Here is a 15946-nt window from a genome sequence, read left to right as displayed (position 1 = left end):
AATAGAAAATCTTTTCCATATATTCCTGGTAAGATCAGATAAGTAGATACTTTTAAAAAGTAAAGATAGGAGTCAATAGATATAAAGAGACTAAATAAGAGGCTTATGTTACTGTGTTCCTAAAGAATCGTGATGCTTTCAAAGGTCAAAAATGACATTAAATAAGAAAATTGAGGATGGTTTTTGTTTGATAATCCTAAGAGAGGAAAGACAGGGAAAGGATAAAAGGAATACACTAGAAAGAAATAAGAAAGAACTTATTATTTCTCATAATTAGGGCAAAATGTAATAATGGAAAATTTGGCTCACATGCATATATCCACCCAGTTTTTGGTAAAGAATTATATTAAGCTCATTAGGAATATGGATAGGAACAGAAAAGGGCAAGGGGAGATTTAAGGGAAAAAAGAGTTGGGGGGGAAATCATCACAAATAGATTGTAAAGGAGCTATTGGAAGAAAGAAAAAATAAGAAGAGATAAACATCTGAATGAGATAAAGAGGATAGTCCAATGGTAGTGTAAAGGGCTGAAACTCTGAATAAGTGCACTTAAATCAGACAACCAAGCACTTAAAGCTAATTACCTATTGGACAATAACTCTATTAGCATGTTTGGAATTTCTCTTCTCACAGTTAATGCTAGCTCAATGCTTGGGGTTAAGAGAATTGTAAGGAGGGATTAGGAAGTGGAGTGAGAGTAGCCAGCCTCACTTTAGAGGACAACAAGAAGGGACGTTGGTAGAGAGTTTTTGGCAGTTTTGTCCATCTTCTTCACTTCTCCCCCTAAAGACCAAGGATTTTTGTTTGTCCTGACTCTGGCTGATTCTGTGGCTTCAAGGGGGCTAACCTGGACTTCACATGGAAGACCATTTTTGTTATAGATAATATTAATCAAATTCTATTTTTACACCTTTTTTGTAAGTATGAGACAGGGGCAAAAAGAGGGCTAAGTATCACAGAATATGATGGAGCAATCATGTACCTTGAATATAAAAGATATGAACTCGCCCATAGTATGGAATAAGAGAGCAGAATTGAATAGAAAGCAGAACTCAGTAATGTGAAGTATACTTGAAACATAAAGATTCATAAAACATAATATATAAATAAATAATGCATTGAAACAGAATTATATTATTCTTCAGATGAAATCACAAAAGCATGGACAGCGATTGTGATCTCAGATAAAGAAAAGGAGAACATATATTGATATGAAATAATCAGAGTTTGGGTATACCTTGTATATTATACTTGACCTAGCATCTATGTTCTTAGAAGAAATGTTAATCAAATAACATGGAAATAGAAAACTATAATTGTGACCCTTTAAAAAAAATGAAACAAGAAAGAAATTAAGGACCTGAATAGAATTTTAAAATGCTATGTTACAGATGTATCATGATTATGGAATTAAAAATTGTTTTTGGCACCTTTACAACAACTGACCATTTGGTAGGGCATAAAAACTTCATAAAACAAATACAGAATATTAAATGCATTCTTAATGACCATAATGCAATGAGAACACTAATCAATAAAGGGCCTTTAAAGAAAGAAATTAAGCTTAATGGATACTAAATAATGTAATCCTTAAGAATTGATAGGTCAGAGAATAACTCATAGAATCAATAAATAACTTCATCAAAGAGAAAAATAACAATAAAACCATACAGCAAAACTTTTGGAGAGTAATCAAAAGTAGTCCCTGAAGACAAATTTGTATCTCTTAAAGTACTTTCATCATCAGATCAATTGAGTATGCAAAGAAGGAAGGAAAGAATTAAAAAGAAAGACTATAAATAAGGAAACCCAAACTAAATACAAAATAGAAATTCTGAAAATTCAAAGAAGACAATAAAATAAAGTAGGAAAAAATTAAATTGGTAAATAAAGCTAAAAGCTACTTAAAAATTAATAAGCCATTAGGGATTTTGATTTTAGGGACTTAGAAGAAAAACAAATTGCCAGTACCAAAAAATAAGAAAAAGAATTTGTTTCTAATTAAAAGAAATAAAGGAATCTATTGGAAGCTATTTTGCCAATTATAAAACCACAAAATTAATAAATGGAATAAATAATTTATGAGAAATATAACATATTTGGATTAATAGGAGAAATGTAGAATTTAAATTAATCTTTGAAAAATATTATTAAAAAATCCATAACTGAACTCTCAAAGGAATTAACAGCAAGACTAAATGGATAGATGCATTCTATCAAACATTCAAAAGACAATTAGTTCCAATAATTGATAAGCTGTAAAAATAAGAAAAAAAGGGGGTCCTACTATGTATCTTCTGTAACTCAAGCATAATCTTTCTACCTAAACTAGAGAAACTCAAAGCAGAGAAAGAAAACCAATATTGCTAGTGAATATGGACACAAGAAATGTTATCTAAAAAACTACAATAAAATATTTAAGCGATTATACATGATGATCAGGGTGAATAAAAAAATTTGAGAAATAGGGATAAATGAACATTTCCTTAATATGGTTTATCTAAGATCAAGAGTTCAACATTACATATAATGAAACTGGAGTCCTCTTATGTAAGATTAGGAATAAGGCAAGGTTGTCTATTATTACTATAATTTGATCTGTTTACCTATAGCAAGAAAAAGAGATGAAGGGAATAAAAATGGATAAAGAGAAAAGAAAGGATCAATTTTTACAGATTATATGATGGTCTACTTAAAGAATTTTAGAGATTCAACCAAAAAGTTAATTGAAATTCTTAAAACTTAAGATAATTATCAGTGTATAAAATAAAACCACATAATTTGACTTCATGTATAATACCATCAAAACTCAATAGAAAAGAAATTAAATGAATATAATGACATAACAGACAATTTTTTTCAGAAATATAGACCTTAATGATTAGAGAGACATAGTTAGATTGGACTAATATAATAGAAATGATAAGAGACTAAGAGTCTTTACTTGAAGCTCATAAACTTGTTTTTTTGATAACTATTTTAATAAATAGGCTTCCTTTATAATCCTGTGCATTTTATTTTATGAATTTAAAAACATTCCAAGAATGGAGTTTGCAGACTGCCAAACAATCCATGATACAAAAAAGGTTAAAAACCTTTGACTCAAACAAATTTACTTAAATACCATACTAAACTACAAAAGAGTTACTCCATAAAACTTGAAAAAATGTCAAATTCATTTAGAGAGGAAGGAAAAAGCCAAGAAGCTGAAAGGAAATAAATTAGAAATGAATATGGAAGAATACCTATTGGATCTATAGATAAATGGAGAATTCCTGACTAAACAAGAGAAAGGTCCACAGGAAATAAAATTAACCATTTTAATTTCACAAAGTTTTTAAAATTTGTTCAAGAAAAAACAACATGGCTATGATTATAAGAGAAGCAGATAAATCTTTGCAACAAGTTTCTCTGATAAAAGTTTTATCTTAAAATATGTAGAAAGTCTATACATGGTATAGACTTTGGTATAGAAGGAAATGGAATACTTCTATTCCATATCATCATGACTTTTTGGAAACAGGCTCTCCCAAGTGGAGATTGCTACTTTTACTCATTCACTTATTCTTTCATTCATTCTGCCTTATTTTTCTTTATTTTCTCAAGTCCTGTTTAGAAAGTATTAATGGGATACTTGATTCCCAAAAGCTAGCTTTATTTCTATTTAGAGACAAATCAGAATCAGGTTAACTTGGACATTTAGGCACAGTAACTGGGACAAATGTGGGGGCTTTAGCCCAAGAGGGATACAGGGGCATAGAAACAGACTAAAGGCTAAAGATACTAACAAAATGAGATGAATTCTGGAACTATAGAAAGTAGTACTATTGTAAAAGGAAGATAAATGAAAGTTCTAGAAGATTTTCCTGCTTTCCTAAGAAGATATCTTCTTTCCTCCTAGGAAGGGAACTTTTAGTGGTGGAAAGGGTCGGGCCACCACGCCACCTGATTATTGTATATGTATGTAATTGTAAGGGATGTAAGGAATTGCCTTTTTTTCTGATTTAAAAAAAAGTTACATTTTAGCTGCTTGAATGGTAAGGAGAGCTTGTCTATGAGGAGGGAAAAAATTGAGTATTTTCCCCATGAAACTTGCAAAGAATTCTATTATTTGAAACTATTGATATTCTGCTAGCAAAAAAGCATGTATTTTCATTTGCAAAATGAATGCTATAATTACCTATGTAGTGACTTACAAAAAGTAGAATATAGGATCTCTTTTACTGCTTTCAAATGTCTACTTTTCCAAGGAAAAATGAGACTTAGAACAATTTTTTTACTCTTATTTCAGAAAAGAGGGGATGATTTTGAAACTGTTTCCTTCTGGTTATCAAACACATGCCGATTTTTGCACTGTTTGAAGCAATACAGTGGAGAAGAGGTGAGAATACCTTTCCCTAATATTTAAAAAGAAGTAAATTTAAGTGTTTTACCTATACACATTAGAAGACAAGATTCAACATGATTTGGAACATTAAAGATTATTGTTTAATATCCACTTCACATGTACAATAAGCCCTTGTATATTCAGAGGCAACATGGCAGATGAAATGAACTCCCCATGACACAGCTGAAATCTGAAGAAAGGTAATGCAACAATATTTAGGAGGGCCAGAATTAAGAACAACACCTTTTTGACTATTGATTTGATTAATATTTGCATTGAGCCTATTTGTAGTTAGATGTATTACTTATTTGGTTTTTCTCAAGAGAATTTATTTCAACAAACATTTAAGTGTCTACTAATTCCCCGGTACCAGACACAAAGGCATGTATGAAAATAGTCTCTACCTTTAGAGTGAGTAGTAAAGGGCAGACTTTCCTAAATTTGGAACTTGTCCCCTTACATGGACAAGAAGTTTCAGAATATTGTGTCGTGCCCAGAGTGTACAATACTAGAATCTGTAGGAGAGATATTTAGAGAATATTAGAATCCATTCTTAGGAGCTTATGATGTGCAGTACCTTGTACTAGTCAATTTGCAAAGATTCAAAGTTAGTTGAGATGGTCCTTGCATCAATGAGTGTGGAGGGATGGGTGACCAAAGTCTGGTAAACTCATCCTGTTATAGAAAAAGCTCATAATTTTCTGTAGAAAGCTGTGGACTAAAAGGAATTAAAGTATACAAATGTAAATGTGACAGATGAACAGGGGCTCTGTGATTTTAAATGCAGTGTTTTTATGGAAACCTTGCATAAAGAAGATTACAGCAAAGCAAAAAAAAAAAAACCTACAAATATATTACTTCTTCATCTATTTAGACATCCCATTGAAATCATTGTGTGGATAGTAAAAAGTGAAAAGAAGTGAAATATAGATCACCAATAGTATGAAGTAAACAGAGCAGCAAAACACAAAGAAAAATAGGAGCTACCCAAAGTTTATTGAAACCAGCTTGAACTCATTCATCAATGCCAATTGTTATATTTTCAGTGTGAGCATCTATGCCTTGGAAGTTTACAAATGTGATAGATTAAATCTAAAAACATTTCTTCACATACATTTTCCCTTGGAGAACCTGTTGCTAAACATTTACTAGCACACTTCGGCCTGCCTCTCTTTTTCTAGAATTCCATTTAAACAAGTACTATCAAAATATCAATTTTTTCCTTGTCAAAACCACATGCATCTCAACTTGCGCAATACAGATGTAATTATGTCTGATAAATGAAAAACATTAATAATGATAACCATAAATCTTTCTGTTCAGAAGCTTGATAATGAATGTAGTATCCTTTTGGTCCCATTACTAATAGTTCATGAAGATTAGTGCTTAAGGCCTTTGATATTCTAGTGTAGAGTAGTGAAGCTGAATTTTTATTAAAAAGTTTGTGTCTGTTAAGTTTTGGTATTTTTCACATATCCTACCCTACAACTCAATTTTTTTATTTTCATTTATTTTGCTAGGTAGGAAAAGGTGACAAAGAGCCCCAACTGGCAGGTTAATAAATTTAGATTTGATCTAGTAGGCAGGAAGTATCAGAAAAATGACATATCAAAGGTAGTTTTTGAGAGAAATTTAACAACCACAAGCAGGAGAGATTGAAACAGGAATGGCCCTAGTGCCAGAAAAAAACAGTTAAAATGCTGTTGTGGTCATATGGGTCTTCATGGGAAGACTTTGGCCTACAATGATAGCCACAAAAATAAAAAGGAAGTGGAAGAGAGTAGAATTATACCTTTTTACCAAAGAAAGGATAATTGTATCAAAAAGGAGAAGAGGAAAATTTCATTTTGCTTTTGGAAAATCAATCTTGCCTTACAATTTAGGGATTTATGAAGCACAATACACCTCGCCAGAATGAACACTGCCTCACCAACTTTGACTTGGCCGAGTACCGACAGGTGCTGAGTGACTTGGCAATTCAGATCTACCAGCAGCTTGTTCGAGTATTAGAGAACATTCTTCAGCCAATGATTGGTAAGTTTAAAAGGATAATGAAATATTATGACTAAGTATATCGTTATCATACTACTGTTTTGTGAGAATAGTATTTTGGAAGTAGGCTCCGTCTGTTGTAGCACTTAACAATAAATAAGTACTGCAGATCCAGCACTCTCTGCCCACCCCCGATATTCTTACTTAATTGCAGATCACTTCCTATGACAAATAACCTCTTAAAATATGTCAGTATTTTGCAACCTGAGTATTCATCCAAGTATTTGTAAGCCCAAAAATTCTTCTGAAAGATGATTTCTCTACAAATTTAGTTATTAGACTGCACACAGATTAGAATAAGGGTTTTTGTAATTAAATTCACTTCAATTGTTGTCACCGACAAGCATTTTTGGATATGAATCTAATCAAAAAATTATTGACTAATTTAGATCATTGGTGTCCAAATTAAATAGATATGGATCCCTGCAGCTAGATTTAGAAACCATAAATTAACATTGTTGTTTTTATTTGCCTTATTAAATATTTCTAAATTACATTTTGATCGAGTTCAAAAGTCCTTAAGGCTGCCTGGCACCTGTAGGTAATGAGTTTGATACTTCTGACCTAGAGAACATGAGTTTTGAAATTAAGGTGGATACCTGTGGTTCTCACAACCATGGTTAACTGTGACTTGTTTTAGTCCCTATGTTGTAAGTTATCATGAGTTGTAGATTTAGAGCTGGAAGAGGCCTTAGTAATATTCATCCCTCATTTCACAGGTAAAGTCAAAACCACTTATCCAGTGTTTCACAGTCACAAGTGGAGTCAAGATTTGGCTAGAGACACACACACACACACACACACACACACTTCCCAAAATAAACATTTATTAAGCCTGTCCTGTGTCCTAGAGGCAATGAGGTGGTGCCACAGTGCACAGAGCACCAGGCCTGGAGTCGGAAGGACTCATCTTCCTGAGTTCAGTCCAACCTGAAACATTTACTAGCCCTGTTAGCCTAGGCAAGTCACTTTCATCCTTTGAGGAAGGAAAAGACAAACCCCTCTAGTACCCTTGCCAAGAAAACTCCCTGAGCAGTAGGAGATCTGTGGAGTCACAGTCAGAGGATTGAACATGAGGCACTTGGTGCTGAAATCAATGGAACAATCCCTACTAAAGAAGCTTATGTTCTAAAGGGAGATGCAAGTACACATATAAGTACAAACAATGAGAATATAAGAATAAATACAAAGTAATTAAATACGGAGTAGGCTGGGAGAGGAGCTCTAGCAGGTCGGGGAGTCGGGAAGAGTTTTGTATAGAAGACAGTGCTTCAGTTGCCTCTTGAAGGAAGAGTAAGGGTTTGGGGAAAGCCCAAGGTGGGAAGGTCCTGAGATGAGAGAGGGAGTGTGGTCCCTGAGGGGCAGCCTTCAGAGTGGAGGAGAGTGAGCTGCCGATCTTGGGCCTGGAAAGCGGGCTGGGAAGCCAGGTGAAGGGCTTTAAGGCAGCTGGGTGGCAGGGCAGATAGAGGGTTGGGCAGTCACGCCACCTTGTCTTCCTGAGCCCAGATCTAGCCCCAGACAGCAACCAGTTGTAGGTAGGACCCTGGGCAGGGCATTTAACCCTTTTACAACTTTTTTTAAAAAGAAAAGAAGACTAAAACAGAGAACTTTAAATGTGACCCTACAGATGATAGGGAGATGTTAGGTGGTCCTTGAGGAGGGGAGCGGCATGGTCAAATTATTTTGTGCTTGGATCAGCAAGTCCCTGATTCCTGCCTTTGTTCAGTGGCAGTTTGACACTCCGGTCAAGTCCCTTGACTTCTCTGAGTTTTAGAAGTTGGATTTGATGGCCCCTTTAGCAGCCCTTTCTCCTCTAAATCTAAGATCTTGTAATCCACATTTGTGGAAGACCCCCTGGGGCAGCACTGTGGAGGCTGGGTGAAGGTGAGGCCCGTGGCCCCAGGGCCTCCCCAGCAGCGGCTGCAGCAGTCCGGGCATGTGCCCGCAGAGGAGGCCTGCACCGGGGGAAGGCCGCAGGGTCAGTGGGAGGCACAGGGCAGGCCAGGGGCATTGTGGATGGTGAGAGTGAGCCAGAGACAGGCCAGTTCCGGGCTCAGGTGGGGGCCTTCCACACTAAGACAGCACGGTGTGATGCTGCAGATCTCCCTGGGGTCACCGGCTGCAGCACTACTCTGTAGCTGGATGGAAGCATGGGCTCAGTACTGGAGGGAAACTAGAAACCTAGGAAAGCACAGGCAGGAAGAGCCGGGAGCCCCAAGTTTCTCCGGGAGGAAGTTGGGAAGACTCATCTGGCTGGTTTTGTGGGCCTCAGACACTTCCTAGTCGTTTGATCCTGGGTAAGTTGCTCGCCCCCTTTGCCTGTTCCCTCACCTTCACTATGAGCTGGAGAAGGGAATGGCAAAGCGCAGCAGTACCTCCAGCAAGAAAACCCCACATGGGCTGGTGAAGAGCAGGGCACGACTGAAACAACTGAACAGCAGCAAACATGATACGCCTCCGCCTGCTGTGGGGGCCATTTCTAATCTCGTATGTTGGCTGAGCTGAGCAAGTTTCCTGCAATACTTTCCCCATTTTCTTTCTTCTATCTTAATTCTGTTTACTGTTCATGTTTCCTGAGTAACTCAGCAATTAACCAACTCTGGGCCCAAGGCTTATGGGGAACATAAAGCTCCTCCCTAAAGACCTCTTTAAACTTTGAAAAGAAAGATGACAAGAAAGTCCATGTTAAAGGCAAGGGAAAGTTTAACTTAGCCAGTTCTTCTCTTTTCTATTTATGCAAAAATAGCTTCATTGCCAATCAAGAAGTTTGCTTTTGACCTCTAAATAATCCCCAGTCTTGACTGCAGGTGCAAGCTGAGGAATTTTTTAAAAAATCCAATTAGTGGGTAGTCGTTAAAGGCAGAAGGAAAAAGATGTTGAATTAATTATACCAACCAAGTTCATTAAAATTGTTCCCTAGTTCTCCATTTCCTTTTTTATTTGACCATTTGTCCTCATTTTGACATCACATATAGCATGCAAAAAAACCTACCAATACAATACAGTATTTTCTATTATGTACATTTGTTTTCCTTCATTACTGAGAATGGGAATTAGAACATAATGTCTAATTAAAGCTTTGTAATCTTCTTGAGGGTAGATGAAATTTTTGAAAAGATAAGCCATGCACAAATATGTAACAATCATTAAATTTTATTTGCATCTTTGACATTTCCCCAAAGTAATTGCATTCAACTGTGTAATAGGAAAAATTCGAAGGCTGTACTTTGAAGTTTCTATTCACATTTCCAAAGAGTCTCCTTTACTTTTTAAAGTTTTCACTTCCCCTCAAAAACTAAAGGTTGCAGGTAGCCACGAAGCTATCTCTGTTGGGCCTGTATCCCAAAGATATCATAAAAAAGGGAAGAGAATCCACATGTGCAAAAATGTTTGCAGCAGCCCTTTTTATAGTGTCAAGAAATTGGAAACTGAGTGGATGCCCATCCAGTTGGGGAATGTCTGAATAAGTTACGGTATATGGAATGTTATAGAATATTATTGTTCTATGAGAAACGACCAGCAGGATGATTTCAGACAGACCTGGAGAGACTTACTGATGCTAAGTGCTGTGATAGAACCAGGAGAACATTGTACATAGGAACAGTAAGATTATACAATGATCAATTCTAATGGACATGAGATGATTCAGGCCAGTTCCAACGGTCTTGTGATGAAGGATCTGTACCCAGAGAGAGAGGACTGTGGAAACTAAGTGTGGATCACAACATAGTATTTTCACGTTGTTGTTTGATTGCATTTTGTTTTCTTTCTCATTTTACTTTTTGATCTGATTTTTCTTGCGTAGCATGATATTTGTGGAAATAGGTATAGAAGAATTGCACATGTTGAATATATATTGGGTTACTTGCCATCTGGGGAGGGAGGAGGGAGAAGGGAAGGAAAAAATTTGGAGCATGAGGTTTTGCAAGGGTGAATGTTGAAAATTATGCATATATTTTGAAAATAAAAAGCTTTAATTAAAAAAAAACTTAAAAAAACTAAAGGCTGTACACTATTCCTTTGAAGTTCATTAATTCTATCAACATTTATATTTGAGTTTGGATAGGAAGTTTATCTTTTAGTCTGTATATCAAAGCAAGTGTACGTGGTAACAATTTGTACAGGCTTTTTTTATTGAGAACTTACCACTCACCTGCTCAAGATAAAATATCACCATTATTGGCAAAGCTAAGCTTTCATTAAAGATTTCAGAGAATTTTCTCTCTGAAATATAATCTAGTAGGGCTCTCATTGCCAGAAATTGTGAGATTTAACACAAAAAAGTATTGTTAATAATAATACCTATATAGTACTTTCTCTCTGAAGTAAGTAGTATAAGTAAGCTCAGTGGTCAGAGTACTGTGCCAGAGTCAGAAATATCTGAGTTCAAATCCATCCTCAGATACTTACTAACTAAACAATCCACTTTAACTGCTTGCCTTAGTCCACTGAAGAAAGGAAATGGCAAAGCAATCTATTATATTTGCAAGAAAATCTCCTATGGAGTCATGAAGAGTTGAACACTCTTGAACCAGCAATAACAACAAAGTACCATCATCTACCATCTTGAGACTTAGGAATGTTGTGTCAGCAAATATTTGAAGTTTGATTCCAATTTAGAGACCTCCCCTGCCTCTAGGTCTGCTGTGCTTTTCACCCTTCCATAATAACTCTTCCTGTATAACTGAGATGGGGAGAGATGCCTGGGAAGTTAGGAAGAGGTTACAGATAGGAAAAACCTCAGGAAGTATTTACCATAGTAGAGAGTCTTTTTTCAAAGGAGTTTAAAGTCACTCTCTCTAAGACTAAAAAACACTTTATAGAAATGATGTCCTCCTATCAAGTCACCACAGATATTTAAATTGCTAGAAGACCATATTTGAGCTAGGAAATCTTGGAAAGGGAGAGAGATTCTACAAGTCTGAGAGTAGATTATGGTTTTAATAAGCAACTATCTTCTTTCATAAGCATCAAAAAACTTTGGGATATGAGGCAGAAATTGGCCTAAACTTTAAAATAAAGTTTAACTTAATTTGTTTGCTTTGCCGATTCAGATAAAATTTATTTTTTTTATAATAATAGCACACAGCTTATCTACTTAGCCACCTCTCTTTTAAAATGGCTCTTAGACTAAACCATCAAGATTTTAAGACTTCAGGAAAATAACTGCACCAAAAGAAGTAATAAAAACTCCTCTCTTTTAAAATTCTGTGCCTTTACTTCTCTTCCTTGTATTTTGAGATTATGATCATTATAATAGCATTCTAGACCTCTTACTATGTATAAATACTACACCAAGTGCTTTACAAATATTAGCACCCATCTCCCAGGGTGGTTGTAAGGATCAAGTGAAATGATATCTGGAGAGTACTTCCCAAACTCTAAAGCACTATATAACTGGTAGCTATTATGATGATGATTCTTGTGGTCACTACTTTATTTAGTGTTCCTATCTAGAAGCCCCAGTATGTGAAACACTTTTTCCTATAATGAAGCACATTTTACATGTAATGTTTTAGGTTCTTTTCCCATCATAAGCAAGTTTCTTTAACTTGTCTTTTATTTTAACATTTTAGTCTTGCATTTTGTCCTTTGCCAGTTATTGTGATTCTGTTCTTACCCCAAACTAGTTTCTGGCATGTTGGAGCATGAAACCATCCAGGGAGTGTCAGGAGTGAAGCCCACTGGACTACGAAAGAGAACCTCCAGTATTGCAGACGAAGGCACCTATACATTGGATTCCATCCTTCGGCAACTTAACGCCTTCCATTCAGTTATGTGTCAGCATGGAATGGATCCAGAATTGATCAAGCAAGTGGTTAAACAGATGTTCTACATTGTGGGTGCCATTACTTTGAATAATCTTCTCTTACGGAAGGATATGTGCTCTTGGAGCAAAGGCATGCAGATCAGGTGAGCAAATGACAGGTCTTGTCTCCTCTGAAATCCATCTCCCAAAGGGAGGACAGGGGAAGAAAGTACCTCCTCTTGGACTTTAAATTCACCTACCCTGATCTGCGGATAATTAGTAACATATTTAGAACTTCAGACTAATAACATTATTTCAGAAGAAGTGTTGAGGCCAAAAAACAAGGAAGGAATGGAGGTTCAATCTCTTTACATTCCTGGTTACCCAGCCTGTATTTTTTTTACCCATTCTTTGATTTCACAAGGTCTCATCGATTATAAGCATTCACCTGTGCTTTGCTAGTCTCCTTAGTAGAAAGACTTTCTCCATTTAGAAAATGAGCATACTTTTGGGAATTGGGAGTTAAAGGATGAGTTAAAGCCCTCCCATGCCTTCTATGGCAAAGTATAAAGGTTTGGACAAGAGTCACTCAGGATGGGTAGGCAGGAGGGATAGTATCTGTAGGGTATCAGTACAGAGCATTGGAGTATAAGATTGGAGGCTTCTATGCTATTAAATATGTACTGGGTGAAAGTTCATGTTCTTTTATATATGCATACTTTTACATCTCTGTGCTGAAAAATAAACCAAACACACAATTACTAATATGTGCAAAACTATCTCAGTCCCAGATTATTTAACTATTTTACTATGTGTGTGGTATCATATTTACATATTATACACAGAGGCACCTTCAATGCCAGGACTAAGACTTCATCTTTTAGCTTTGATCAAGTGCCTTCTGGGCATACCTTCTAATATGGTTAATGATTTAAATAAAAACTGTAGTACTTATTCTATGGGTGATTACAAAATTTAAGTAGCATATTCATTTTTCTTAATATTAATCCTGACATTAACTTTAAATTCCATGTTAACTTTGTTGGCTTCCTCCCGAAACCCCTGAGGTGCTTGACTAGCTCTGCTTGTTTATGGAGTTTCTAATTCCCTCCTATTGTGCTTTCTTTAGATGCGATACCCTCTACCCCATGTTCTTTCTGAGCGCCTGGCAATAAGAGAGAAAGCTCAGGTCTTAGGGTTTTGGATACCTCAGTCAGTGCCCAGAAAAGAGAGGTTTTAGCTCAAAATTCCCTTTATTTCTTCTCATTTCAACTCTCATGCTATGCTATTATGCAATAAAGAAACACATCTCTGAAATTTTAATGGGAAACAAAAAAAAGTTCTGGTGGGAGAATGGAAATGATTCATTTTATTAAAAAAAATTGGTTTATAATTAGCTTTCAGAATGTCTTTATTCCATAATGCAAGGAGTCACATAGATTTTGTGTTTTCGTTTGCTTTTTTTCTTTTACTATTTAATTCCACTTATTTTTTGATGGAATGACTCAGTTTCTATCTTCAATTAAATATAAGATTTACTGATCACTTAATTTTTTAGGATCACAGCCAAGAGCACAGAAGTTATTTATGATGATTTTATTTTCAGGGACAAGTGATTATAAAAGAAAATGGAACAAAAATACTGCCTGTCACATTCTATTTGAAAGTTCTGACAAGGTTGCTGAAAGTTTGATCAGATATATTCATGACAGCTGTGACACATGCCTTCTCAAATCTCTCTTCACACAGGTACAATGTCAGTCAACTAGAAGAATGGCTCCGTGACAAGAATCTGATGAATAGTGGGGCCAAGGAAACTTTAGAGCCCCTGATTCAGGCTGCTCAGCTTTTGCAAGTGAAAAAGAAAACAGATGAAGATGCTGAAGCCATTTGTTCCATGTGTAATGCTTTAACTACTGCACAGGTAAACAACTTTCTTTTTTTTCTGAAAATGATATTTAGTATTTTAGAGTATCTTGAGTCCCTAAGCAGGGATCATGGGGCTAGAAAACACTTGAAAAGGTCAAGCAATTAATCCTTCTTTCTTTAGGAGAGATTCTTAAACATGTGAGGAGGGGGAGGAAGGGGCCCTTTTGGATGTCTTCTCAGAATAATGACTTTAAATGCATTAAATAAAATGTGTTGAATTACAAATAAAACTAATTGTATTAAAATATTTTTAAAACAAATATACAGACCTCTGGGGATGCTTTATCCAATTACAGTAAAAAAAATATATAACATCTATAGATATATAATATATATTTAATGACTATAAAGCACTTTCACATGTAATATTTCACTTAATTCCCACAAAAACCCTGTGAAGTAGGTAGAGTGCCAGTTATTATTATCCTCATGCTAAGCTCCTATTTACATAACCTCTTTTTTTAAGCCTATGAGAAAATATGATTAAATTTGTAGAAATTTGTTTTATGGTCAACTTTTGTTAATGAGTATATCAGTTCTGTAGTGATTAAGAGGACTGACTTGAGGAAAGTATTTTTTCAAGTCTTGCACCTGGCTCATGCTAATTCTAAGGTGGTGCACAAGGCCTGAAGCTCTTAGTGTCCCAGCATATGTGAGAGACAATGAGAGACGGACAAGCATTAGTGCATAATTTCCATAATAGAAACCTCCTGTTTGAATGAAATACAGTTCTGGACAGCATTCCCCTACCAAAAAAAAAATGCACATACGTGTGTATGTGTGTATTATATTTTGCTAGCTTTAAGTATAATTACTTGTCACTTATGTCTTTCACTTGGACCAGTTTGGTTTGATTATTATTACTTTTTAAAATTCTAACTCTTTTTGGTTTGGTGTCATCTAGGCAGCTAGATGTTACAGTGGCTAAAGCACTAGGCTGGATAACCTCTGTTTGCCTTAATTATTTTCAGCTGTAAAATTGGGATAAAACAGTACCTACTTTACAGAGTCATGCAGGTCAAATGTGATAATATTTGTAAAGTGCTTATTTATCACAGTGCCTGGCATATAATAAGTGCTTTGGATATGCTTGTTCTCTTTTCCCCATCATTCTCAAATCTAGCTCATAGAGCTCTAAAATGCCATTTGTCCTTTGCTTCCAAACAGCATCTTTTAAACTTAAATCTTCCCAGTCATCATCTTCAAAATTGTGATAGATAACACTTTACATTTTCAAAGTGCTTTCACAGATATTCATCATGAACAATTATTATTTTATTTTAAACCTGTGATTGAAGAACAAATATCAATAAGAAGAAACATTTGTTGATATATGTGTATTTTTATTGGACCAAATACTATGTTTTAGCTAAAGTATAAGTACAATATTACTTAATAATAAGCTGAACATAATACATTTCTCCTAGATCGTAAAAGTTTTGAATTTGTATACTCCAGTTAATGAATTTGAAGAAAGAGTCTCCGTATCATTTATACGTACTATACAGGTGAGATACTGGTTCTTTTCCTCCATTACTTGGTTAATTTACTGATTTTTTCTTTTAAATCATTTTTGAATGAATATTTGACATTTTAATTAAAATAGTTTCATTTTCCTCTATTCTCTGTTTTGGTTTTCATTGAATTTTCTATATTACCATTTGTTAGGTTTTTTATTTGCAGAAATCTAGAGAAATAAACTGATTTTTAAAACTTGAACACTATATAACAAGAAAAAAATTAGTACTTTTGCAAGTTATTTTTAATTTTTTAATCAAATCAGCCTTTGTAGCTCTAATGAATTGTTTCTTATCTTTTCATTTTTCTAG

At 35.1% G+C, this 15946-nt stretch overlaps 1 protein-coding gene across 6 annotated transcripts in view; it reads left to right on the top strand.

Moving 5' to 3' along the window:
- MYO5A (myosin VA) overlaps positions 1-15946 on the top strand; it is a 202525-nt gene that overhangs the window by 180210 nt on the left and 6369 nt on the right. For all 6 annotated transcript variants that reach the window (XM_031955220.1, XM_031955217.1, XM_031955219.1 and 3 more), the window contains 5 exons: positions 4292-4381; positions 6271-6421; positions 12070-12352; positions 13938-14112; positions 15545-15625. In XM_031955220.1, coding sequence (XP_031811080.1) covers positions 4292-4381; positions 6271-6421; positions 12070-12352; positions 13938-14112; positions 15545-15625 — 780 coding nt within the window. The remainder of the gene's footprint in view (positions 1-4291; positions 4382-6270; positions 6422-12069; positions 12353-13937; positions 14113-15544; positions 15626-15946) is intronic.

The sequence above is a fragment of the Sarcophilus harrisii genome, chromosome 2 (assembly GCF_902635505.1).
Source record: "Sarcophilus harrisii chromosome 2, mSarHar1.11, whole genome shotgun sequence".
Taxonomy (NCBI): Eukaryota; Metazoa; Chordata; class Mammalia; order Dasyuromorphia; family Dasyuridae; genus Sarcophilus; species Sarcophilus harrisii.
The sequence above is the reverse complement of the archived record's forward strand: the minus strand, read 5'-3'. Positions and strand labels throughout refer to the sequence as shown.